Raw genomic sequence first — 24,625 nt, 5'->3', positions numbered from 1 at the left:
TTTAACACTTTATTTAGATCCAATGGTAGAACTTTTTGAGAGATCTTGCATTTCGTTCTTGTTTACAGCTGCATGTGTCGTGTGTGATGTGTTTGCCCAACACGTGGGAAAGCTGTCACCCCTCCAGTGCATGAGACAGAGCTGTTCCACATGCAATCTTTAAAACTCTGCTGTAAAAGACATAAAAGTCTTCAAGCAGCCATTATCCAGAAAAGAGCTTACACCTCTATTTCTAGTGACACTGAGGGGAGCTTAGAGACCTTCTGCTGGAACCTGTTTTGGAAGTCTGAAAGTCAGCACTAGTTTGGAGGATGAGCAGCAATGAGGTTTTCCCACCTTAAGTTTTAGTGGTGGTTGTTGAGCATATTCAAGTGATCAGGTGTGTTTGGAAGGAGCTGTTGGGTGCTGATGACCAGCTAAAGCTGCAGCTGTTATGGTCTCTGGAAGCATGGCTTCACATGAGAGTTCAGTGTGCAGGAAGAGTGAAAACAATTTGATTAGGAGAGGCTCTGGGGCCTGTTCACGTCTGTCTGTAAACATCCGAAGCTCATGCTGGGCATGGAAACAGAAAAGCCCGAAATGTGCAGGTCTGGAACACCTTCCCTTCTGTGCTGATAGGCTGGAGCAGTAGTTTCAAGAACAGGTTGTCTGATCTGGAGATGCATAGCACCGAAAAGGAAGGTGACAGGTGCTTTGTCCTCTCGCAAGGCAGAGGTTGATTGCTTTGATACCTTCCCTCTCCTGCTCGGTGCAGGCGTGAAGGCTGGCCTCCATCCAGGGCTGGACACGCTTTGGGGCAGTAGGCCCTTTCCATGCTCCTAGAGGAGCATGAGGCTTAGGGCAAGCAGAGACCTAATGCACATGCCAACACTGACTAGGGATTATAATGCTTGAACTCATCCTTTTGTCCTTAATTACAACCTGTGTATTGAATTAGAGGCCATTTTGTTTCTCCACCAATTAAACAAGTCTCCCAGGCTGGTGGTTCCTGGTTGTAGGTGACTTCCCCTTCTCTGTATTGCAAAACAGCAATGATGAGTGAATGGCATTTGGAGGAAAGAGTCCATCTCCTCCATCTGTGGTGCCCACAGTGCAGCTGTGGGGAAGAAGGGCTGCTGGGAAAGCTGCCTGGAAAACTGAGCGACTGAGATGGAGAGTTGTAGGGCCTCTGTGTCTTCCAAACCATTTATTTCCTCAGCAGTTTCCCAGTCCTGTTTGCCTTGGCCTTTTAAAATTTAACTTGGTGGGGGGAAGGGGAGGTGTCATTGGTAGATATCAATGGTGCTGAAGCAGTCTCTCTGCTGGGAATTTTATTTGCATGCTCTTGTAGAGATAAGCTGGGCTACATTACATTGTTGTAATTGAAGCAGTTTATTTCTGGAGTGTCTAGTGTAGTTTAATTTTGGAATTTAGTTCCTTACAGACAAAAAAAACCACACCTGTATTCAGTGCTGGGGAGAACAACTGTCGTGTTTTCCTTTCTTTCTTAGGCTCTCATCCAGTGGCCAAGTATCTGGGGTCTGTAGATTATAGATACAACAACTTCTTCCAAGATGTAGCCTGGAGAGATCTGTTCAACAAACTTGAAGCACAGACCACTGGTAAGACCATGTGTCTGTGTCTAGCCTGTGTGGGATAAAAGGCTTGAATGAGTAATTTTAGCAAAGGTCAAGTAAATACCAGAGGAAGAAGACAAATGTTTTTGTTCCTCCTTTTCCCTTCCTCTACCACATTCCCTTTTCAGATGTTGACCTTTGTGTGTCCTCCACTTGGTGGTTTGCAAACAGCTGTTGGCTCCAAGACGCTCGGTGCCTGAGTCATGCTGTTTTTACCTAGCTCTCAGCTTTGTTCTTTGATGTGGAGATCTCACTACCAAGTTCTGTGCTTCCTGTAGCCCTTCAGAAACTGTCCAGCCTAAAACATTTGGAAAACTGTAAACTTTGGGAAGACTAACCTCTGTTTGGTGAGGGGAGAACAATGCTGGCATTTCTGAAATACGCTGTCAGGATCTTTCTCATTAAAAAAGCATTTTGTTCTTCACCAGTGTTGTTACATGTGAGAGCTGCCCTAGGTCAGATCAGCAGGTTCCTGCTCTGATCTGAATCTGTCCTAGGCCAGGATAGAACCTTACTGTTTGTTAAAGTACTAATTTGCTTGAAATATGAATGCGTACAGTTTTTCTATCTTTTCCTTCAAGAGCAGAAAGAAATGGGAGAGAGGAGGATTTGCATCTTTCATTTAGGGCTATTTGAAGGCTTGAGATCTGATCACTGAGGAGTGATGCTATGGGGGTATATCCCCCACAGGAATTTCATGAGCAAGGAAATGCTTTGCGGCTTTAGGAGCACTTGCAGGAGTGGAAGGTTGCAGTGTTCCTGCTGGAATTGCAGAGGGTTTCAGAGGCCTCTCATGAACAAGATGTTCATGGAAATCCTCCAGCGGTGAGAGGGGAAAGGGAACATCTTCACAAGAGGTTATTCAGAGCTTTTTCCAGCAAGTGGGAACTTGGCTGGACAGGGCTCTGGGCAGACTGTTCTAGAGGTGAAGTTAGCCCTACTTGGAGCAGGAGGTGGACTAGAGACCTCAATGTGCACCCAGCCTACGTTTCTCATTGATTATAAACTCGTGGAAGAAAAGATGTCCAGAACAGGTTTCTTCTAGTTTCTTTAAAACGGAGACAAATGTCGATACAAATTTGACTGCTGCATCTGGCTTTTAGGGTTATATCATTAATTATAGAGATCCAGCTCAAAAGCTGTGTAAATTCTTTGTAGATCATATGATGCGGTCATTATCTACTTGCCTGGATGCTGTGAGGAAAATACATCATCACTTTTTTTTTTGCCATCTGGGCCTTGTAGATTTTCCATTTTCATCTGTACAGTGAGAACTGCTCAGGAACTCAGTGATGGCATAGGAAGATCTGGCCAACAATGTTAGCTCTTCACAGTTCCATGTTCAAATAATTGTTGGAAAAAAACTCTGAGTAAAAATGCCCATTAAGATGCGGAAGCGCCTGGCAAAGGTAACTTGCTTTTACTTGATTTCACAGTTGAGACACTCTTCCTGGAGCAGAAGAATGGGGAAGGCATTTGGGAAATGCTTTCCTGTCAATTGGAATCAAGCACATTCTCACAGACCTCAGGCATGCTCACTGCTACAAAAGTGGTCTTTGTGCGCTTCCTGTCCTGGCATAGCTCTTGGTCTTTCCAATGAGCTCAGCGTGTCTTTGAGCTCATAAGGAAATCAGGAAACTTAAACGCTGGTGTGAGCACAGCAGGTACTTGAGGCTCTGGGAGAGGTGGCTAGGCACTTTATCTGGCAGATACACGCAATCAAGATATGTAGAAAAGTTTGAAGCTGACTGGGAAGGCACACATTTTCAAAGAAAAGCAATTTTAACAAGTGTAACGGTGGTATTTTGATAACTAATGCTGTGCCCAGACACGTGTATATGTAGTGTACCTTCCTAATGTTTGTACTTTGGTGCTCTTGGAAGGTGTTTCTTTTTTGTGTATGTAGCTTTGCAGTGCTCTCGAGTGAGCTGCACAGCTTCCTTTGGAAGATGCAGTTTGACTGCAGCTAGCTGGGTACCATCAGCAAGTGGGGGATAGTGCTGATGTTCTGAGAAGTCACTTCGTTGATTTTCTCCCTTCTGTTGCAGTTACAGAAACGCCTGATGTTGTCTCCCGAATAACGCAGTACATAGCAGGGGCAAACTGCGCACACCAGTTGCCCATTGCTGAAGCGATGCTGACGTACAAGCAGAAAAGGTATGTTACTAACGTAATGCTGGCTTTCCAGAATGGCCATCACAATAAAGGTGAAGTGCTTTGCTCGTCTTGTGGACTCAGTTTTAAAATCGCTCAAAACTGCAAACCTCTTGTGCACCTCATCTTACCCTGCACGCAGTGATATATTGCACTTAGATAACAGCAAGTCTGCCACAGTGTGGTTACTTCAGTGCAGTGATTTCTTTGGAGACCTGGGAGTTTGGGGGAAGTAAGGCTGTGGGCTGTGGTATTCCCTACCAGGCTTTATTTCAACTTCTTTTAAGGGATAAGCAGCCTGCCTGAGGGAGGATTGGGGTGTGAAAAGAGGATTCAGAAGTATATAGACCCTCATACAGCCATTGTTCATGAAGAAGAGTGATTTGTCACTGAAGGAGAAATGCATTGTTTCTGAGGCACAGTGGAAAATAATAAATTCTAATTCACACAAATCACAGTAACTTCTCAGAGCAGGACAAACACCTACATCAAGTGATTTTTCTCCATTTAGGATGAGCAATCTCCTGTGGAGTGTGGATGTTTTTAATTAACAACTACCCCTCCTGTGTTATCTGATCACTATCACTGGTGCATTGTTTACTTTAGACCAGGGAAGAATTAAAAGTGTGGACATTTACATTTTTCTCCTCATCTTGGAAGTGCTCACTGCTCTTTGGAATTGCTTTTGCTTTTCCATTCATCTCTTTTACATTACTTAGCAAAAAAGATTCAGTAAAGTTTAGCTCATTCATAATGCTTTTTTAAATGAAAATGTTCCAGACTGACTGTTAAAGAGTACGCAATCTTCGTGTATTCACAATCTTCTTTTAATGCTGTGCTGATAAAAGTGAAGTTTGGAGTGCCACAGGGTGCTCAAAATTCTTAGCTTCAGGCACAGCTTTTTGTTGCTTTTGGTGTGAAGACTTACCTGAGTTAAACACAGAGTTTAGACACCCCTAGTGCAACGTTAACCCTTGCTGATAGCTGCTTTGTTTTCTCTGCACCCTTCACTTGCTGGGTTCTGCACTAGTTTCCACTGCTTTCTCCATTCAATTACAGGTTCACTTTTGTATTTAACACACATTTCATTATTTTGAGTGTCTAATGTGCTCAGAAAGGTCAGATCAGTATTTTGTTGAAAAAACACCTGAAGTCTACTTCAGCAACACACACTTAACAGTGATTTGTATGACCTTTTTACTAAGCTGGGCTAATCCATTTAGATTTTAGACTGTGTGGTGCAGTGCCTGACACTTTTGAGAGGTTCACGTGATGCTGCAGACTCAAACCCTGCAGGAGCTTGCTTGCAAGAGACCACTGAGACCAAGTCAGACTTGTGGCGTAGCCCAGAGTCTTTCAATATCTCTTTCTGCTATGAAGCAGCTTCCACTTTCAGCTAAGCACCACATGAGTAAACTGAAGGATGAGCTAGAGGAACAGGCTGTCCCATGGAGTGATGGGCAGTTGTCTCCTCACGTAGCATTTTTTTAGAGCTGCAACTCTTAGGGAGAGTGTTATGAAAAAAGAGCACTATCTAAATGAATGCATCACTTTGTTGTAAGTATAATAACGTATTTATCTCTTTCTTTGGTTGCTTTCTGAAAAGGAAAAAGAGCTTTCATTTTGATTTTACTCTAAGGTATCAGTTCCTTTTAGGTTCCCTCTCCCATCTCCTGTCTCCTTTCCACCCTTGAGCTGGTCTTTTGTGCCTTGTTTAACAGTTCGTGCAGGTCTGGGATGCTCAGTATGTGCTTAAGGTTTTATTCTGCTCGCTGCTTTGAAACTATGGCACTTGCTGGCAGAATGCACTACTAAAAGAACTGCTCTGCCCTTGGGCCACGCATATGAGTTGCTGGGGTGTAGGCTGAAAGGAATGAAAGAGCTATGGAGGAAGTAGCTTTGAGCAGTAGGTGTCTTTCTTCCCTACTTCCTAGTTAATCCTTGCTGTTTGGTTGCAGCTGTCAGAGGATGTAGTGTAGCTCCAGAAGGGCTGGGACTGAGCAAAGACTTTCCATTTCCCATCTGCTCAAACCAGAGTGCTCTAGGTGGCGCTCAGTGGCTCAGGGCATGTTTTAGACCTCTGGTTTTGGAGCTGAGCCACTTGAGGCTCAGCTGTGCAATTTCTGAGTGCAGACCAATGACTTTTCTCCCTGTAATCAGAAAGTTGAGGACTAGTCTCTTACTGGCAGGCTATCACAGGCACATGGGACTTCCCTGAGCCTAAGAGGAAATAGAATGTATGCAGTTAGTGGGAATTGTGCTCCATGAGCTGCCCACAAGAACCCCTTGCTTCAAACCATGTGATTACTGGATATTGCTTATTTTGACCTTGGTTCATAAAGTTATTGCAACTCCCTCAAGGCCAGAGATGAATGGCTTCTCCAAGGCAGTGCTCCACGTGCAGACAGCAGCACTACCTACAAATTCATTGCAAGACAAATCTCCCAGTATCCTAGCATTTGCTCTGTTAAACAAGCCCAAGATCCAAGGAAAGCCAAGCCAGCTAGCCAGTCTTTAGGACATAGCTGTATGTGATGAGCTGCTTTGTAACTTTATTGCCAGCTGTCCCTATATGACTGACCTTCACTGTCCTTCCCGTCTCCCTGTTCTGTTTGTCATGCCGAAAAGTTGGCGCATGTACTGCCTGTGATGGACTGCGAATGGTGCGAAAGCTTTGTCCTTTTCTTTTGGAGCATCTGCTGGCCTTATCTGGAGAGGGCTGGGAAAGGGGAAGGAAGGTATTCAGGAAGGAAATCCTTGCCATTTCAACTCAGCTGCATTTCACTGGGTGGCTGGTATTTTCTCTGTGTGTTGGGAGAACTAATGGGTACTGAATTGTCAAGACACACTGCAGTCCAGGCAACATCTGGGAGCTGAGACCCTGCTGGCAGAGGTGGGCGTCTCACTAGGAGGGGTGTGTCATCGATATTGTTAGCTCTCTGCATTGCAGGGTTTCTTTCAAGAAAGCAGTATTTGAGATCTGTCAGCAGCCACTCACTCCCAGCACAGTTGGACTGCTGATCAGTTAGGTTGGCATACCTGGGCTGGTGTCACCCACTGCAATTCAGCATCCAGCACAGCTCCTGCCACGTGGCTTCTGGATGGCCCTTACGTGAACCTGGGAAGCAACCTTGGCTATTGGAAGTGGAAGTGTTGCTCACTTGTAGGGAGAGGGCTGAGTCATTTACTAAAAGCTTTCTGTTCATGTTTGAAAGAGAACTTCCCCAGCTCTTGCTCTTTGGAGCACAAGAAAGTGCCTTTTGTTGGAGTGAGCTTGTGTGGGCTCCTGGGCAATAGGAAGCAGCGATAAAGCTGTTTTCGGCCTGTTGTACTTCTCTGGCTCCTGCAGGGTAGTGGCCAGGCACAGAGGCCAGATCCTTTCTCTGAGTGCTGCTTCTAAACCACACTCTGCAGCAGATGCTGAATGCGAACACAGCTTGTGAAGATGGACCTGGTCCCTCCTAGCCTGTTGCTGCCTGAACCTCCTTGTGCAGCCAGTGAAAATCTTTACCTGTGCCCCTTGCCTGATGGAGCAGCGTGGAAGAGGAAGGAATCAAGGCTCAAGAAACCCACTGGAAGTCCTGCTGATACAGCCAGTCTGCTGTGGGAACGTGAAGAGTGCTGTAGGAGAATTTTATGGGGAAGCAGAGAGGTCACTCATGTAATGTCATTGGGACCTGGAGTCCTTTTGTCCCTTTCTTTTATTTCACCTCTGGGGACTTGGTGAAACTTGTAAATGAAATCTTAAGAAAAGCCCGACAACTGGTGTAACTGTTCTTGGCGATTATTCAGTTCTTTTTACTGTAATCTTTGCATGCTTTGTGGTGTATTTTGTCCTTTGTCCTAGAAGTGAGAGAGTCTATTCCTTCCTTTTGTCAGGTGGATGACTCTTGGTGATAAAGCTTCTCATTTCTAAGAGACTTAAATCATCTAAATCTTCCTGTGTGTTCAATCTGAATTAATTTCTTTTGGTGGGGAGGGAGCATGCAAATCTGTTCCTGGATAGTTCACCTTTGAAGGATTGATTGCAGGTGGACGGATTAATCAAAAACAATAATTTGAAAACCACCTGTTACAGATAAAGAAGATTTTCTTTCTAGCCTCTCGGCGTGGATCTAGGATTTATTATTTCTAAGAAATGTAGATGAAGTGTCCAAAAACACAGTTGAAAAATCACAAACCAGGGCCAGGTCTGGCTTTGCATTAGAGGAGGGTATGCATACACGTGGCAGGAGGAGTAGAAGAGGTACTGGCGAAGGTGAGAGGATTCTGGATGATGTTTTGGGATCCCAAAAGACAAGAAATAGGAAAGAGTGAAGAAGAGAAAGTGGAGAAGAAACACAGTCATCTCAGCTATCCTTCGGTCTGCGTGAAAAGGAGCTGTTCTGATAAGCTGCATTTTCAGAGGCGCATGTGCAAGATCAGAGTTCCCCAGAAGATGTGTGACTACACACTAGGACTAGCCTAGCCTAACTGAAACCCTTCTGGATTGCTTGGGACTGCCTGTGCATCGATGTGAGCTGTGTATGAGGTGGCTGAAGCAAGCAATTTATTGCAGAGTTGCCTCTCTTACTCTCTTTGGTGAGACTGAGCTCCCTGGGGAAACATGAACAAATTGTCTTCTGCAATTGGGCAAAGTTCGCTTCTGAAGAGCTGGGAGCAAAACCATGCTGTAGCTGTGAGATAACCGAGCTATGACTGCGCTTCCCTTGTGCCATGAGCAGGAGTTGGTGCTGCCTGATCTGCAGCCTATGGAGCTGAAGGAAGGATGAGAAGGCTGAGCTGCTCTCAGCAGCAATGTGGGTTTCCCCTTTCCCTTTACAAAAGTGGAGCTGGAAGTCTCGTGCTCTGAGGAGATGGATGTGTGGGGGCCTGTATCCGTGGTTGGACAGACGTGACCCTTCTGGCTACCAAGCCACTGTCAGGGGCTCAGACATTTTAACATGTGCTTTAGGGAAAGAGTGAAGTTGTAGTGCCTGGGGTTAAGAGCAGGGAGGGAGCAACGCCCCTCAACAGCAGCAGTTTTGTGGGTGAAGGCAATGCAGGATTTTGTCCTGAATGTTGCAGTTCTCTGAGCGCAGGGATGTACAAAAAGAAATGTGAGGAATCTTGGTGTTTGTCTGCTTCCTACCTGTTTCCCATGCTTGGCCACTGAGAAGCATTGTCACTTTCACTGCTGAACTTCAGCTCCTCTGAACGTGTGGGCGTGCTCGGCAGCCCCCACGCTCTGTCCCCTGTCTCCAGCACTCTAGGGGAGTGGTGGCTCTGTGGGCCCTCCCAGCTCATTTGGGTCTTCCCCACTTGTCTTTGTGGGTTCTCTCTGGCTCCTGTCAGGTCTGGCAGTGGCCTCCGTTGCTGGCCTGTTGTCTTCACCCTCTGGCCTCTGAAACCTGGGTGGGAGCAGAGCGGGATGGGTAGTATTCTTCCTGCTTCCAGAATGTACATAGTCTTGTCTTCAGGCATCTCTAGGCCATCGTGTGCATTCTGTTGGGTCTGGTTTAGCTGTTTGCCATTCTCAAGCTGGTGTCCTGATCTCCCCGGTACACTCCATTTCTTGTGCAAGCCCCTGGTGGCAGGGAATGTGCATCCATGTGAGTGTGTGCGTGTACACCCCTGCAGTGCTGTACCAATAACCACGTGTCACGGCTTGTAACCCCGTGGCAGGCTAACTGCTTTAGCGATGCTGGGATGTGCAGGGTATGGCACATGGCTCCAAAGGTGGGATGCGCGACGGCCGTGCGTGCAGAGCGCTTCAGGTCCTAGTAAGTAACGCGCACTTCTTGTCGTTGTTGTGGCACAGATCCATCTCCTTGCAGCAGGAGGCCGCGTGTCTGTACTGCCATAAAGCATGTTTCTCTGTGAAGCGCGAGAGAGGGAGGAAGAGTCCTTCCCCTCGGAGATGGGCCGTAAGCTGTGTGCTCTTCCCTGCCCGTGCAGATCTGAGCGTGCTGGCAGGGGGCCTTGAGAGGAGACATTGGACTGGCGCTTGCATACTGTCCGTCCCTGCTGCATGCTTGAATGCAACGTATGAAGTGAGTATTGTGCCTAGTGCGGGTGCAAGCTATTAACAACTCTTTTCTCTTTACCTTTAGCCCTGATGAGGAATCTTCGCAGAAGTTCATTCCCTTCGTTGGGGTGAGTGTATTTTAGTTACTGTCTCACACCACAGGGTTAAAACACTTCCCTGGTCCCTGGGGTACAGTGGGAGCACCAGGTGCTCTAAGGCAGAGGGTTAGCATTAGCATCTGATGGTGGGATGCAACTGCCTCGTATGTTAGCAAGCCTCTAAGACCTGTCAGAAAATTGCTAGGTGTCTCTCGCTTCCCAAGCAGCCAGCTCAGGGCTTGCGTGTGTGACAGCACTGAGCAAGCACCATAGCCTAGCTGTTACCTACTTCAGAGAAGAAAACGTGCTGCCAAAACACTCTGCCCCGCAGCCTGTCTTTGCTTCAGACCAAAGCACCTGGTTGGTGGAGAGTCACTTCTGGGCCATGTGCAGGGGAATGGGTTGTGTTCCTGGAAACCTAATCTCAGGTTCTTGTGCTGAATGTTACCGTGCTCGATCTGAGTGGCCAAACGTGCTATTCCATTATCAGTTCTGTGTATGCTTGTCATGAATGGTCTCCAGTCCTCTAAATACTCCATCTACTCCTGGGAAAGGGAGAGTACATCCCACTGGGCAGATCAAATATCCTGCTGTTAGGTTTGCCTAAGGCAGTAGCTCTTTAATGTAGTTTATCATGTGAATATGCAGTTGGGATAGTAGTCCCTGACTTTTCCTTCCTGCCTTTATCTTTAAATGCTCCCAGCTCACGTGGCCAAGTGCAGGGTATCTAGGCAGGGTGTGTTTGTGCTCCTGTTGGTGTGTTCTGTGCACCACGTGCATTGCCTTCAATAGATTCCCTCCCCTTCTTTGATGCTCTTCAATTCCTTAAGTTTTAGATATCGAGTCATTGCCCTGGGGCCCAAAGGATATCCCTTGACTGTTCTTCAGCTACTGAGTGTCTTCTTCCATAGCTCTTGCCACTCCCCTGTAGCTCCTCTTTCTTGCATGCTGGTTGCCTTGTTCTGCCTTCTCTGCATTAAGCTGACTGGTGCACGTTCCCATTTGTATCCCCATCAGTACGTCAGAGCTAATCTGAAATCCCAAGGAGTTTAGAGTTGATCCACTCCTGCGCTCAGGCTGACCTTGCTTTCACTCTACTGTCTCATTGCAGTGCGGATCCCTGCGGTTCTCCTGTGATAATGACAATATACTTTTGTTTGTTGAGAGAAAGATACCTTCTGCTAAAATAGAGACACATCTTCTCAACTTGCTTCCTGCTGATGAGTTTTGCTGTGGCATTGTACACGTCCTGTGGCTGCTGGGCAAGAACTGCTGTCATGAAACAGCCATTTCACTGCCCCAGTAACAGGGAAGGCTAAGAAGTGCTGGAAGGCTCCTGGCCCATCTCACTGAGCTGTTAGGCCCTGCAAAGCTTTTCTTTGGGGTTGATTTAGTTCAACACTGCTATGTGCAAGCAAACAGGACTCAGAGCATTTGTCTGGTTACTCTTTTAAACAAACATTATCCTTACATTAGCAATGCTTTTCCAGTCTGGATTTGACTGTGTGGAAGAGGAAGAGTGAAAGGTCTGTGGTGTGTGTAATGGTGCCAACTTCCCCCAAATCGGCCTTGAAAGTATCAGCTGGCTTTCCACATTGGCTGGTGGAGAGGGTCAGGTCAGTGCTGCATTTTCTGCCTCTGATGTACTTCTGACGTAGAAATTCCCTGAGGCACATCTGAAGAGACTCTTGACAGTCAATTACAGGCATCTCGCAAAGTCTTAAGTTGAACATCAGCACTGCTGGTCTTTACCACCTCAGCTGCTGCCTGCTTGGAGCAGTTGGCTGACGAGGGAGCGAGCCAGAAATGTTGAGGTTTGGGGCTGCTAATGTTGCTCAGACTCTGTTGGCTTCCAGACTGCAATAACTGAAGGCTTGCAGCTGATGTGGATGCGCTGCATAGCTGGGCTCTGAGAGGTGAGAGCAGAGCCTTGTGAAGGGCCAACTGCACGCACAGGCTGCAGTCGTGCTGGTGACCCCATATCATCCTGTGTTGTGCCAGCGGCCAGGTGCTGGGAGAGTTAACAGGATGCATATCCTTCCTGCAGGGAAAGGAGGCTGCCTGCATCATTCCTGGATGGAAGCTTTGGTGGAAGGGCAGCAGTCCCAAGCCCCTTCCTGAATGGAGGGAAGGCATTTAGCCTCGTCTTCCTCCTGTGTATCTGACCTTGAGCAGCATCAGTCAGCCAACAGAAGGGAAAAGGCCAACTGAAATTTCCTTTCTGGCTTGCAGATCAGGGTGGTTGCAGGCAGTTTTCTGTATTCCTTGTTCTTTCCCTAACTCTTCTGCCTCGTCTCCTCTCATTCCTAGTTACTTGGAGTCTGTGAAACATCCTCTTAGCATTTAACACATACAGCACAAGTGGCTATTGACTCCAGAGCCTGATTTGTTCCTCTTCAAACAGAGGTGGGCCAGGCTGAGCTGCAGGCCCCACTAAGAGCTCTAGTTCCATCTCCCAAGCCACTCCACTGCACGCACTGCTGCGTTCCAGGTGGCTTTTCCAAGACTGAGGTTAACAATCTACCAAAGAGCCTGGCAGCTCTCTAAGATCTGGTGCTGAGCATACAGCCCGCTCCTACCGCTTCAAGAGCTGTGCAAAATGTTTTGCTTTAATGATTAGGTCCTGCTTGTTGTCCCTGTAGCCCAGAAATCTGCTCCCTAAAGATGTGCTCTACGCAAAATAGGCTTCTTCTGTTTTCAAGCAAAATAGGCTGAGTGACATAATTTCTCCCTCTAAAACAAGTTTTACTGACTTGAGGTCACTTTGCAGCTCTTTCCTATTTGCCAGCATTTTTACAGAGTAGACGTTAGCCCTGGATACAAGTTTAAGGACCTGAAGAAGGGTCTCTCCTCTGTGGTGTGAGGGGTAATGGTGCCCTTGCACATTATTAGATCATCCTAACAGAAGGGCCCTGCTTTTAGATCTCCAAGGATCATTTTATCTTTCTAGACATGGGGAGTTCTTGGCAGCTTCTTTGTAGCGTGCTCTGTTCCATGAACTATTGTTAGTTTTCTCAGTGTGACATTTATCCTTATCCACAATGTACTGACTGGTGGTTGTTCGTGTCAGTGTGCATTTGTGTCCATATTACAGTGTGATTGGGATTGTTCTGAGCTGTACGTTTGGTGTACAGGCTTTGCAAGGAGCTTTATCTTATTTGCCAGATACTTCTCTTGTTTGGAGATTAGAAAACTCCGGTCAGAATCCGTACTTTGTTGCTTTTGTGGTTTCCTAACGAAACCCAGCTCTGGTGCACTGTGGAAGTGGCTGCACTTCTGTGGTGGAAGCATTCCTAGCACATGTATCAGAGCAGTGCTGAAAAGATGCTTGTATTCCTTTGTTCTCTCGGCCCTATTCCCACAGGTGGCACGGGAAGGCTAGTCAGAGCTGTGCAAGTCTGTAAGAGCTCCATAGGGTCTGTGCTTTCATTTGGATAAGTCAGGGAAGGGATATGAGCTGATTCTGCTTGTCTGGGCACGGCTGGGACCTGCCTGGCCCTTACAAGACTCCACTTTTTACCATGCTTTTACACTGCTTTGACTGTAGGGACAGTGCCAAGAGGAGCTGTAGGGTTGGACTTAATATGGGAGGTGAGGTGTTCCCAAAATTCCTAGGACTCTTGTTTCAGAGTTGTCCTGTTTGGTCTTCCCTTTCTAGGTGGTGAAGGTTGGAATCGTGGAACAATCTTCTGCGACGTCAGGTAACAAGCATCTTGTATGTGCTTTCTGGTGCCATGCAGATTGAGGGAGGCTGATTTCACAGGCTGAAAAGACTTGTTTGTTGCTTGATTCTTGAGGTTTTTGTAAGGTGAAATTGCTTTTGTTAGCTCTCAGTTCTGTTGCATTTGACTCCAAGTGGCTGTCCTCACTCTCTATTTCAAGAAGCCCCTTTTCTTGATACTTTTCAAGCAGTTGAGATTCTCACACTGTCATCCAGAGAACTTTCACTCAGATATGAGCAAATATCCATATTTCTTATGTATGTGAGTATGTGTTATGGATTCACCACTATGGTTACTGGAGGTTCCTGCTCCTGACTGGAGAGGCAGTTCCATTGCCTAGTGAATTCAATCTCAAACACATGCCCAACACTTGCAACTCTAAGGCAGCAGTTTGCCAATTTGACAACAAATTTTGGCCCAGATGTTTTAACGTGGGAGTAAAAAACTTGTTTACATGTGTTTACACCTATCAACAGGGGTAGTGACACTTTCAGTGTAGACTTTTTTCCTCCTTCGCGCACACTACTAATCAGGAATTTTTTTCCTAATCAAAAACCAACTGAGAATCAACAAATGCTGGGAGAGAAGATGCAAGGTGGGGAGCCCAGAGCAGTGTGAATGTCTGCCTCTTACCCAGACATAGGCAGTCCCATGCTGTAGGTGTGGAGCAGTGACAGCTGATGGGCTGACTGATCTCTGGGTTGAGTCTGAATAAAGCCAACACAGAGATGTGTACAGCAGGAGCATGGGCAAAGATTCTGAGCTATCCCAGTGTGCACGTGCTGGGCTGAGAGACAAACCCAGACAGACAGCTTGGCTTTCTCTCTGCAAGGTGACTCTGACGACGCAGCTCCCTCAAGCTCCAGTGTCCTTTCTTCTACCCCACCTTCTGTATCTCCTGCTGTGAAAGAAGCCTCCCCCACACCACCTTCCTCACCATCTGTTACAGGCAGCTTCTCATCTTCAAGGTAAAGCATGTTTTGTCTCATACACCCCCCTTGTCTGTGTTATGACATACAGGGAAGAGAAAAGCTCCAGACAGAAAGCCCATAGCTCTGCCTTCTTCCTCCTCAGCAAACATTTGAATGTGTCACCTCTCCCATTCACCTCTCTTGCCTCTGGTCCTTGCTGGCCCTGAGGTAGCTGGGGAGGGTAGAGGGGATCTTGCACCTGATAGAAACATTGCTCAAGGACAGACGCGTTCAATGAGAAGGGGCAGCTGTTGTTGCTGATGGTCTGGTAGAAACCATGATTCTGTGGCAACCTGTTTGGGAAGGTTTGCGTTCTCTATCTTCTGGAAATTTCGATTTGGGACTGGACTGCTGGGGAGATATGTTGCCAAAGAAAATACTGACCCTAATCCCCAGACACCTGCTTTGTAGCTGGCCTATTCCCTCACAGTTGTTATACAGTGTTTTTAAGGACCAAGAAACTGTAAAGTCAGAGTGGCTCACTGGAAAGAGCAAGCTTTGTCTCTGTGACATGAGAAGATGGTAGTTGTGGCAAAATGGAAATGCAGTTTCCATCTGTGCACATGCCTGAGAACATATCTGAATAGCAGGGAGACAACATCTGTAGGCAACATGAAGTTCTGCCTTAGCTGAAATGTATAGGCTTAAGGGGAGGAAACCAGAAGAAGATTGCCAGTAAAGAACTGCCCTGGCGAGGACTCATTTTGTTGCCACACAAAATGTAGGCATAGCGGCTGTCCTGCTCTTGCTGTGCAGTTCTGTACCCATCTCTAGAAGCGCATGGTGAAGTTGCAGTTTCAGAGGAACACAGGTAATGTGATCAAGGGGACACAGCAGCATCTTATCAGGACAGGCCAGAAGTGCTTGGATCTTGCAGTTTTGGGGAGGAGGAGACAGAGGTAAGATGCTCACATCTTGCAGAATTGTAGTGGTGCTGGATTTGCTGAATACAGAACCGTATTTTACCATACCTATGGTACGCACGAAACTAACAAGAGGTCAGTTGAAAAGGAGAAAGGAAGGGGTTTCTGCATGCGGCAGGAAGGTGCATTGGGACCACGTTTGCCTCTGCTACTTCTGTGGCAGTGGGATCAGCAGATCAAAGGAGGGTTAGGCAAATTCATGGACAGCAGACCTGTTAATAGACACCAGAGGATGATGCAGGGATGTCCCCTCTGACATTCTTAGCCCTGTGATCATCAGACTGAGAGAGTGCTCTGCGATTAGAGACTGCTGTCCATAAGCAGCATCTCCTACTGTCCCTGGTAGAGACAGAATGGGAGCCTTTCCTACTTATCCTAGAGAGACCCATGGGGCCCTTTCAAGCCAGTTTTAGAAAACAGAGGTTAAAGTTTCCTTTTAGCAAAAGGAACTGGAAATGTCGATGTCCTGGATTAGCAGGTGCCCAGTGACTGGAAGGTGTTAGTGGGTTCAGCCTGCCCCAGGAACCCGCTTCTCCAGATCCCTGCTGTTGGCCCCTGGGAGAGCCCTCCCTGCCTAGTGAGTCCCAGCAGCAACTGCTTGGTGCTACTGGGGCTGCACAGGCTCTGGAGGGCAGAGCTGACATCTCCTGGGGGAGATCCACGTGGGCTTTTCAAATGGGGAAGTAGTTTGGGAGCCTGTACCCACAGGAGTACAGGCTGTTGGAGTTGTTAGCTGTGGAAGTGGCTGGTTCATCTGAAGCTGGCACCTCAGCTCTAGGAACTGAGTACTTTTTAGCTTAATGCTAGGTGGTAAAAATCATCAAAAAAATGAGAAAGTTTAGGTTCAACATTATTTCATCTCCACTGATCTACATGTGACAGCATATTGGAGGTGGAGGATGATCTAGACTTGAAAAATCGAGCCGCTTCGTTAACCAGGGGTAGAACTAAAGGTCCTATCTGGGACCAGCTTCGTGACTGAAATGAGAAATGTGCTGTGAAAAATCCTTAAAACAATCTCAATTCTGAAGCTGTCCTCGGAAACTAAACCCTGGTTTTGGTGGCCCTGGATGAGCTCTGCTTTGCTGTCTGGCTTCATCTGAATAACTGACAAAGGAAATGATTTTCAGAGAAGATTGTAACAGTGGTCCATCCTTACTTTACATGAGAGTTTCTGATTACACAGGTGATGTAGAGGAATGCTTATTTCATTCAAGAACACCAATTAATCTCTTTTTTAAACAATTACCTTTTCTCAAACAAGAACCCATTAAATATAATTAGTCAACAGACTGATAGATCAGTTTTCGTTCAGTACTTGCTCGTTATTCAACGCTGTCTTTGTGTAGGAAGAGGTACAGGGGTTAGTTAGTGAGAGGAAGGGGCAGGCAGAGAGGATGGTGGAATTTCCCAGGTTGCTCATCTTCCCTTTTCTGGCTCTAGAAAGGCTGACAGAGTGTTTTGATGACACGTCTGCTACCGCATGATGCGCAGGAGTTTTCAATAGCACATCATGTCCTGAAATCTGCCATTGTTTAGCAAACATCACAGGGCTTGCAGAGCATTTTCTCGGCATGGGAATTCCCCAGCCAGCAGCAGGGCTGTGGAGCAGATTGCCTGGTGCCCTAACAGGGACCAGGAGAGAGCAGGGGTCCTGTGTGCCCTGGTGGAGCATTTGGACAGGAAGAAAGGAAGCTGGTGACAGGAAGAGATCGGGGACGTAGGATTTGGAAGTAATTCAAATGGAGATGGTTTTGGCAGTGCTGTGCTTGGCCAGGCCATTCGCTCATCAGTGCTTGCGAGGCAGCTGCCAGTAGGTGCTTACAGCCTCTTGTCGCCTCTTGAGGACTGGAAGTGACCTGGGCTGCCTCAGGGGTCAGGTCACTGCACTCGGTGTTGGGAAGTGCTTTGTCTCCTTCCCTACTGCCTATGTCCATGGCTACTGCCGAGCTGCTGCCACTCTGTAATGTGACCCAGGCTGCATCACTCAGTGATGACTTCTGGTGTGTTTGTGACTCATGGATCTCACCAAGAAATGTTGCTGCCTGATTTCACAAAGAGCCAAGCATTTCTCTCACCGTCTGGTCAAGAGCAGCAGCCTCAGAAAAACAGAGACAGGGAGGACTCCGCCAAGCATTGTACAGAAATGAGATTCTTCTCTTGTTTTGTAGCCAGGGCCTTGGTGCTGAGCTGATGGGCCTGCAGGTGGATTACTGGATTGCAGCTCCACCCATGGACAGAAAGAGAGACCCGGAGAAGAAGGACCCTTCCACTACCAAAAACACACTGAAATGCACTTTCCGGTCCCTCCAGGTCAGCAGGTTACCTGCCAGCGGGGAGATTGCCACCACTCCCACCATGTCCATGACCGTCGTGACAAAAGAGAAGAACAAGAAAGGTAAGGTGGACACGCTGACTGTTGCCAAAGGCCAGGAACACGGTTCTGCTCTCCTTGTTCTGCAGCCCTGGGGCTGACTTGTCAGTCCTGCGTTACAATCAGTCCCCAGATCCTAGTCTGCCTGTGGGTGGGAAGCAATTCAATAAGGTGATAGTTTGCAAGGGTGGCTGTTCTTTGTGCTGTAAGGAGATGCGTTCATGCTCGCAGCTGAATGGCTAAGGTGGCATAGCTTGAAGGAACAAGGATGGGGACAGAGAAAGGTCATTTGTAGGTGACTGTGCAGAAAGCCAGGAGATGCACAGGGACGCTGTCCAGAGCAGTGTTCCTTGTTGCTTGTGTGGGGTGCTGGGTAAGATAGGAGGGAGCTTGTGCCCAGACAAGCTGGGTGAAGACAGACCCCTGCAGCCCCTACAGTTCCATGCTGTGGTCTGTCTCCTGGTGTCAGGATGTTTGTGCATCCCATCACGTTGCAACATACGGCAGCAGCCTCAGCAGAGAAGTTTTGATGTGGTGTGGTGTCCTCATGTTACAGTACAGTTGTCACAGCCAGACCTGCCAAGCCATTGCTAGGGGGGTGTATTGGTGAGAGGTATTGTCACTTTGAGCAGGCTTGCAGCAACGCAAGCTCATCTGCAGGAGCTCTTACATTCTTTCACAGAGCACTTTGTGGAACAGGAAGAAATAGGTATAAGAGGGATTCTCTCAGCACGAAGCCTAATATTAACTTTTTCTGATTTAGACTTCTGCTATTAAGCTTGTGCCTTTGAGTGTATTTCTTTCGCCAAAAAAAAAAGCATTTTAGTAACTCTGTATTTGCACCTGGCCTTGGTAATGTGTAACATATTAGAAATGGTGAACAGCTGTGCATAGACATGGCTTCAAGGAGGCAGCATTCAACAGTCTGTGGCTGTCCTTGACATCTTCCTGGTGTCCTGGGCCCAGGTCCTGGGGTTATTCCTGGTGGAAGCTGCGATGCAGTGTGTGGGATGCCCCTTGATGGTGTGGCTGCCTGATTCAGCCCAGCAAGGGCTCACACTGGGGCTTCTGCAGCAAGGGTTATTACCCTGAAGGTGGCTTTTTGGACTTGGTTATTTGCTGGGAATGCTTGGAGTAGAGACCTGGGCCTAAAGTCTTCCTGTGCATAGGTGGCAGTGCAGAGTGCTGGCATGGTCCAACTCCTGCCAAACAAGTAAGAATTTAAGTCAGTTAATATTTTGAGACATAAATATTTAAATGAAGAAAAAAAAATAACACCACTAGTGAGTTTTGGTGCATCTCTTGTGAGCAGCAGAGATTCACTGTGTGCTTGTTTGATTTTCTCCCAGTGATGTTTTTACCCAAGAAAACAAAAGACAAAGAGGTTGAGTCGAAGAGCCAGTGCATTGAAGGAATCAGCAGGTTGATTTGCACAGCGAAACATCAGCAGAACATGCTGCGGGGTAAGTATGGCTTGCATCCCCCATGGCTCTGGGGTGAGCCTCAGCTGCCAGCTGTTTTCCTCCAGGCAAAGTGCTGCCCTAGTAGTTGCCCTGTGCTCGTGAGCCGGTGTAACGGAGCTTCCTGGGGAAGGGCTTGGATGTGGCCAGCATGGGGTATTGCATGATAGTTCTGGGATGTGGGGAAAGTCCTCCCTCTCCTAGGACCCTGGGTGAGGACAAAGGCTGGGCAGGGCTCCACTTCTCCTCCCTGTCGGTGTTCAGCGTTTCTTGTGCGCATCTGGGAAGTGGTGGTGGAGAGAGCCACAGTAGTGCCTGCTCCTCCAGGCAGGGGTCTGGCTCAGAGGCACGGCACAGCAGTAAGCTGTGCTCACATCTGCAGGCAAACCTAGCGGTGCCTGCCAGGGGAGCTGTGTATCCGATTTCAAAAATATCCTCGTAGCCTGTTCAGTTAATAATTCCAGCACTGTCAACAGCAGAGAAATCTGCTCAGGTCACCCTCCTTAATTCTCGCCCAGTCTCTGTGAGTCTACTGAGCGAGCGGTGGTTGCAGAACAACACCTCTGCAGGAAAGGCAGGCCTCCTGGTGAAAAGTGTGATGTCTGTCTCTATAAGAGCACGTTTGCTCAAAAAAGAAAGTGGATTGTGTTTGGGAAATTGGAGAGATCAGATCAGGTGAAGCTGAAATCAGCAGACTGGGGAGCTCCAGTGTCAGTGCAGCTGGAGCAGCAGTCTGAGCCGCTCTCCCTATCACTGGTCTGCGCTCGAGCCACGTGTAGCGGCGGTGGTGGGTTGGCCCAGCAGTGCAGCTCGCACCCTGAGCACAGAATGTAGCCAGGCCTCCCTCTGCTGACTGCAGGGAGCTTTCTAGCAAAGCTGTTTCTGGTTGACCACTTACACTTGCTGTTTTCTAACTCACCTACTTATTTTTTTTAACCCTCCCCTGCAGTCCTGATCGACGGAGTGGAGTGGAATGACGTGAAATTCTTTCAGCTGGCAGCACAGTGGTCCTCTCATGTCAAGCACTTTCCCATCTGCATATTTGGACACTCCAAATCTAACTTCTAGCCGCGCTCGGAGGGACCTCTGTCCATCCCAGGGACTGCACACCAGGAGCCAGGAACTGCGTGCCAACTCCGACTCGCATCACTCTGCCCTCTCCTGCAGAATTAATTACAGATGTGCTTGGATTACTTTTGAATTACTTTTTTTCTATTAACTCTTGAGTTTACTACAAGGGAAGGAAACTCCTTTAAACAAAGGCAAAAAAAACCAACAACAGTCTTAAATATAGATGTGCTGTCAACAAAGCTGTGGGGGATTTGGCAGGAGCAGGCAACCTGCCCAAACACCTCCCACTTCTGAGCAGATAGCTGAATAACTGCACTGCTTATTAACCTGAGACCTCATTGGTGTGTGTGGGCTGGGGGGGCCACGGATTTTGCAGAAGATCGTGCATGTTACAATGCATTTCGACCCCTCCCTCTGTATTTCTAGGAAAACTGATGGCCAGTCTTTCTTCCTGCTGCCAAGGGATGAGAGAGCAGCGAGTCTGCAGGGAGTCTAGCTGTCCGGTTTGAAAACCAAACCGGTGGTTTGCAGAGCTAGGGAGGTGCAGAGGAGCTTGCCCTGCAGTGCGCGGGGTCTGCCCTGGGGCTGGGCAGGAGCAGGAACTGGGGAAAGATGAGGTGTAAGGAACCTCTGGTGTCCCTGGTCAGTGACAGTGACCAAACTGAGCCAGTCACCGTGTCCCTGCAGTGCTGCCGAGGGACACCGCGTCAGTGGGGTCGCTGCTATTTACATACTCACACCGATTATTTACCTGTCAATAAAATCTCGTCCAGCCTCGAAGGGGAAAGGATTTTTTTTAATAGCTGCAAATTTTTTTTAATGCTTTCTTAAAAAATAAAAAAGACAAATAAATAAAAAACAAGAGGGGAAAAAAAAGCTTAAGTTGCCAAAAAAAAAATAATAACAACAAACCACCAAACCCAGGAAGATGAGCCGTTGCCTGTGAAGTGATCCATCAGTGTAGCAGCTGGAGCCGCAGCCAGCCAGGCGCTCTGCAAGACCAGCTGCCTGCCATCCCTCTGTCACACTGCACATGTGAGGTAGCGTGGGCTGCTTCGTCTGCTCTGCCTTTGTCCTGCCTGGACTGTGCTGATGCACCTGGGTGTGCTGCCATCGAGCCCAGCTGAGTCACACAGGACCTCTCCTCGTGGGACCGTGAGACTGTAACAGAACTGCTGGGGACAGGTGACCACCTGTAGGCTGGAGGAAGTTGTTCTCACTGTGTCTGCTTTTGGAGTATTCCATGCTCAGGCATTCATTTCTCTATAGGATGCATCCTGTCCCCAGCAGGGCATTGCTGCGGGCTTTGCTGTGTGATGCAGACCTGTGTTGCAGTGGAGGCTACAGGTGGAACAGAGCAGTGGATGAAGCTGGGTGGGTTCTTCTTCCCTGCTGGGTAGCAGGGTGTCCTGTGCCTGGGCTCTGTTTGGCCTGGCTTTTGCTTGTTTGGCACACCTCGCTGCTGCCAGGATGAGGAGATGCTCTCACAAGGAGTTCAGCATGGAGCAGGTTGGGGCTTGAGGAACAGGATGTGCCTGCTGTGTGGAAGAGCTGACATCTCTGGCCTTCAGGGTAAGGGACTGAAGCTTTGGGGGGGTCCTCTTGGCTCCCACCCCTGTGGGCAGGCACTGCAAGCATTTTCAGAATGTGCTGTTGTGGACAGTGTGATGCTTTTGAACCTTTCCCAGCATCGGCTACTCAGTAGTTGTATTTTTCTCTGAGAGGTTTGGAGAACCTGTGTTGTCCTGCTGGGATGGGTCCTGCTCTGCCCTTGTGGTGCGAGCAGGGGGCTGGCGGTGGGCTCCATTGGGCTGATGGGGAGCGAGGTGAGAGTGCAGTCCCTGCTACAGCTCAGGGCCAGAGCTGCTCTACTGGCTTTGATTTCATGAAATCCTTTCCCAGCGCAAGTGCGCTGTGCTTGGCCAGTGACCGGAGGGGAGGAGGACGCTGTGCAGGCTGTGTGCATGCTACTGCTGCCCCTTCCCACATTGCTGCCTCCCAGCATACAGCTGGGGCAGGGCTCAGCTCGGGCTCGCATCACCATGTCCATCTACTCCTGTGGTTTTGGTTGACCTGAGCTGATGCTGTAGGACTGCGTAGCGTTGCCTAGCAGCAGCAGCGTGGGAGGTGGTTTATAAGCACATCCCTTTTTTTTTTTTTTCTTTTTTTAAATTTTATTGAGGCTGTTGAATTGAAAAACCTGTTTAAAGGGAAAATAGTCAGTCTGCGATTTCTTCCTTGAGGCTCCCGCTGCTGTGGCAGGAGCTGTGCGTTGGGCTCCAGCTCTGGGCACCGCACACAGCCTGGGCGGCTCTGCAGCAGGGATGGGACGGGCAGACCCACTGCAATAACTGCGCTGCGGAGCGGGGGAACAGCACTGTGCTCCTCAGTGTGTTTCAACCTACTGTAAAGAAAGGGGTGGTAGCTAGCGCAGGATTGCTGGGGTCCTGCCTGTCACATGGACGTTGCCATGCTCTACTGTGTGTGTGTGTGTGTGTACGTGTGAGAGAAGCACTTGTGCTCGTTGCGTTTCATGTTGGTTTGTGTTTTGCTGTAACTTTGTACACCCAAATTCACCGGATAACACCGGAGGGAGATGGTAACGCTGCTGGGAGAAGGGCTCCCACCTCGCTTCGAGGTGAGGTCTCCGGAGAGGGCTGGTTGCTGCACTGACCTAGTTTTATGGTGCTGGTGAGCAGACGAGAGATGGAAGGTTTTGTGGCATCGTGTTGCACCTTGTGCTTGCTGGTCCGCTGGTTTGGGTTTCTGGAGACAAAGGCTCGTCCCCAGCCCTGGGGATGGTCACCTGCTGCCTGTCCTGCTGCACCTGCGGGGTCTTAGGTGGCTTTTCAGCTCCGCACCGCAGCTGCCATCCACTGGAGTTGTTACCGCTTCCATCTCAGCAGTAGCTGGAGTCCTTCTTAATTACACATGAGCTTGGGGACAGCCACCATCTCCTTGGCTGGGTTTTGCTGCATTACTGGTACGTGCCTGTGGCTTAATCCAGCACAGGTGGAGGTTTGCTGCGGCTGGAGGAGATGCACTGTCAGCGTGCAGTCATCGTCTGGCCGACACCCGCTGGCCTATGCTTACCTGGTACTGCAGCAAAGGCCCTGTCTGTTTCCTCAGTGGCAGTGGGAAGTAGCTCACCCAGGAAGGCTCCACCTGGTCCTTTCTCACCAGCAACAGGCGCTGGAGGGAGCAGCGCAGAGCCAGGACCTGGGGCACTGTGCATTGTGGCTCAAAGCATTGCCTGCCCGGCTGCATGCCATGACGGTGGGGAAGCCCTGGGAAGCACTGTGCTAGCAGGGGTACTGCGTGCTGTGCTGTGCTGTGAGCCCTGTCTGGACCGCAGCATGCGAGGGGACGTTACCACTTTGTAGATTCCTGAGTTGTCCATCTGTTTCATTGTTGTATTGTTTGGGTTCTCAGTTGTTTTTTTTTTTTTTTTTTTAATGAAGACAGATTAAATGTAAATAGCTTTTTTTTTTTTTTCTTTTTGGAACAAACTGCAACGTGCTCGACCTCGTCAACTATTTTATGGTACTAATGCAACACTAATAAAACTGGACATGAAAGCACATACCCATCCCTGGAGTCGTCTCTCAGCAGGGGCTGTTTGGCAGGAAGTGCTGCTGGGTGCCACAGCCAGCACAAGGGAACACGGCTGGGAGCCTCAGCTCCGTGCGAGGTGCTGAACTGCCTGGGGGCTGTGGGCTGGGGGAACCGGGCCCTGGCAAGAGCGCGGGCAGGAGCTGCAGGGGAGAGAGGGGAGCAGGCAGGGAGGAATGCTCAAGTGCCTTCCAGGAGCGCGGCCGTGAGCGGGCTGGGGATGCGCGCTGCCCCCGCGGGGCCTCAGCTGCAGGAACTCGGGCAGCGAGCGGGGCCTGGAGGCGGCTCGGCCCCGCGCCGCTCTGTGTTCTGTGTAACCCCAACGCAATGGCCGTGCCCCCGTGCCTTCTGGGCCGTGGGAGATGGGGCGCTGCGCGGTCCCTGCCCGCAGTGGTAGGGGAGCAGCGGGGAAGTTCTGACGGGAAAGAGCAGTCCGCAACCGCCGAGCGCCCCGCGGTGCGGTTCGTAAACATTTATTCCGGATAATTTGTCGGCGTCCTCCTGCGCGTCGGGCAGCAGCAGGGCAGCTCCGCTGCGTGTCAGGGGGCGCGCCTCGCCAGGACGCGCGGGGCTGCCCGTGAGCAGCCGCGCTCCGCCCGTCCCCGCCGGGCTCCCCC

General features: G+C 48.9%; 1 protein-coding gene across 10 annotated transcripts in view; it reads left to right on the top strand.

The window, feature by feature from the left end:
* Window positions 1-23,979, top strand: part of PACS2 (phosphofurin acidic cluster sorting protein 2) — a 70,915-nt gene extending 46,936 nt beyond the window's left edge. For 9 of the 10 annotated variants that reach the window (XM_021405630.1, XM_021405626.1, XM_021405625.1 and 6 more), the window contains exons 17-24: window positions 1,491-1,601; window positions 3,665-3,773; window positions 9,863-9,905; window positions 13,534-13,576; window positions 14,430-14,565; window positions 17,663-17,889; window positions 19,215-19,328; window positions 20,275-23,979. In XM_021405630.1, coding sequence (XP_021261305.1) covers window positions 1,491-1,601; window positions 3,665-3,773; window positions 9,863-9,905; window positions 13,534-13,576; window positions 14,430-14,565; window positions 17,663-17,889; window positions 19,215-19,328; window positions 20,275-20,393 — 902 coding nt within the window. In that variant the 3' untranslated portion in view covers window positions 20,394-23,979. The remainder of the gene's footprint in view (window positions 1-1,490; window positions 1,602-3,664; window positions 3,774-9,862; window positions 9,906-13,533; window positions 13,577-14,429; window positions 14,566-17,662; window positions 17,890-19,214; window positions 19,329-20,274) is intronic. The other variant, XM_021405628.1, reaches the window with a different exon arrangement.

The sequence above is a fragment of the Numida meleagris genome, chromosome 7 (genome assembly GCF_002078875.1).
Source record: "Numida meleagris isolate 19003 breed g44 Domestic line chromosome 7, NumMel1.0, whole genome shotgun sequence".
In the NCBI taxonomy this organism is placed as follows: domain Eukaryota; kingdom Metazoa; phylum Chordata; class Aves; order Galliformes; family Numididae; genus Numida; species Numida meleagris.
Note: the sequence above shows the minus strand (reverse complement) of the source record. Positions and strands in the feature narration are given on the sequence as shown.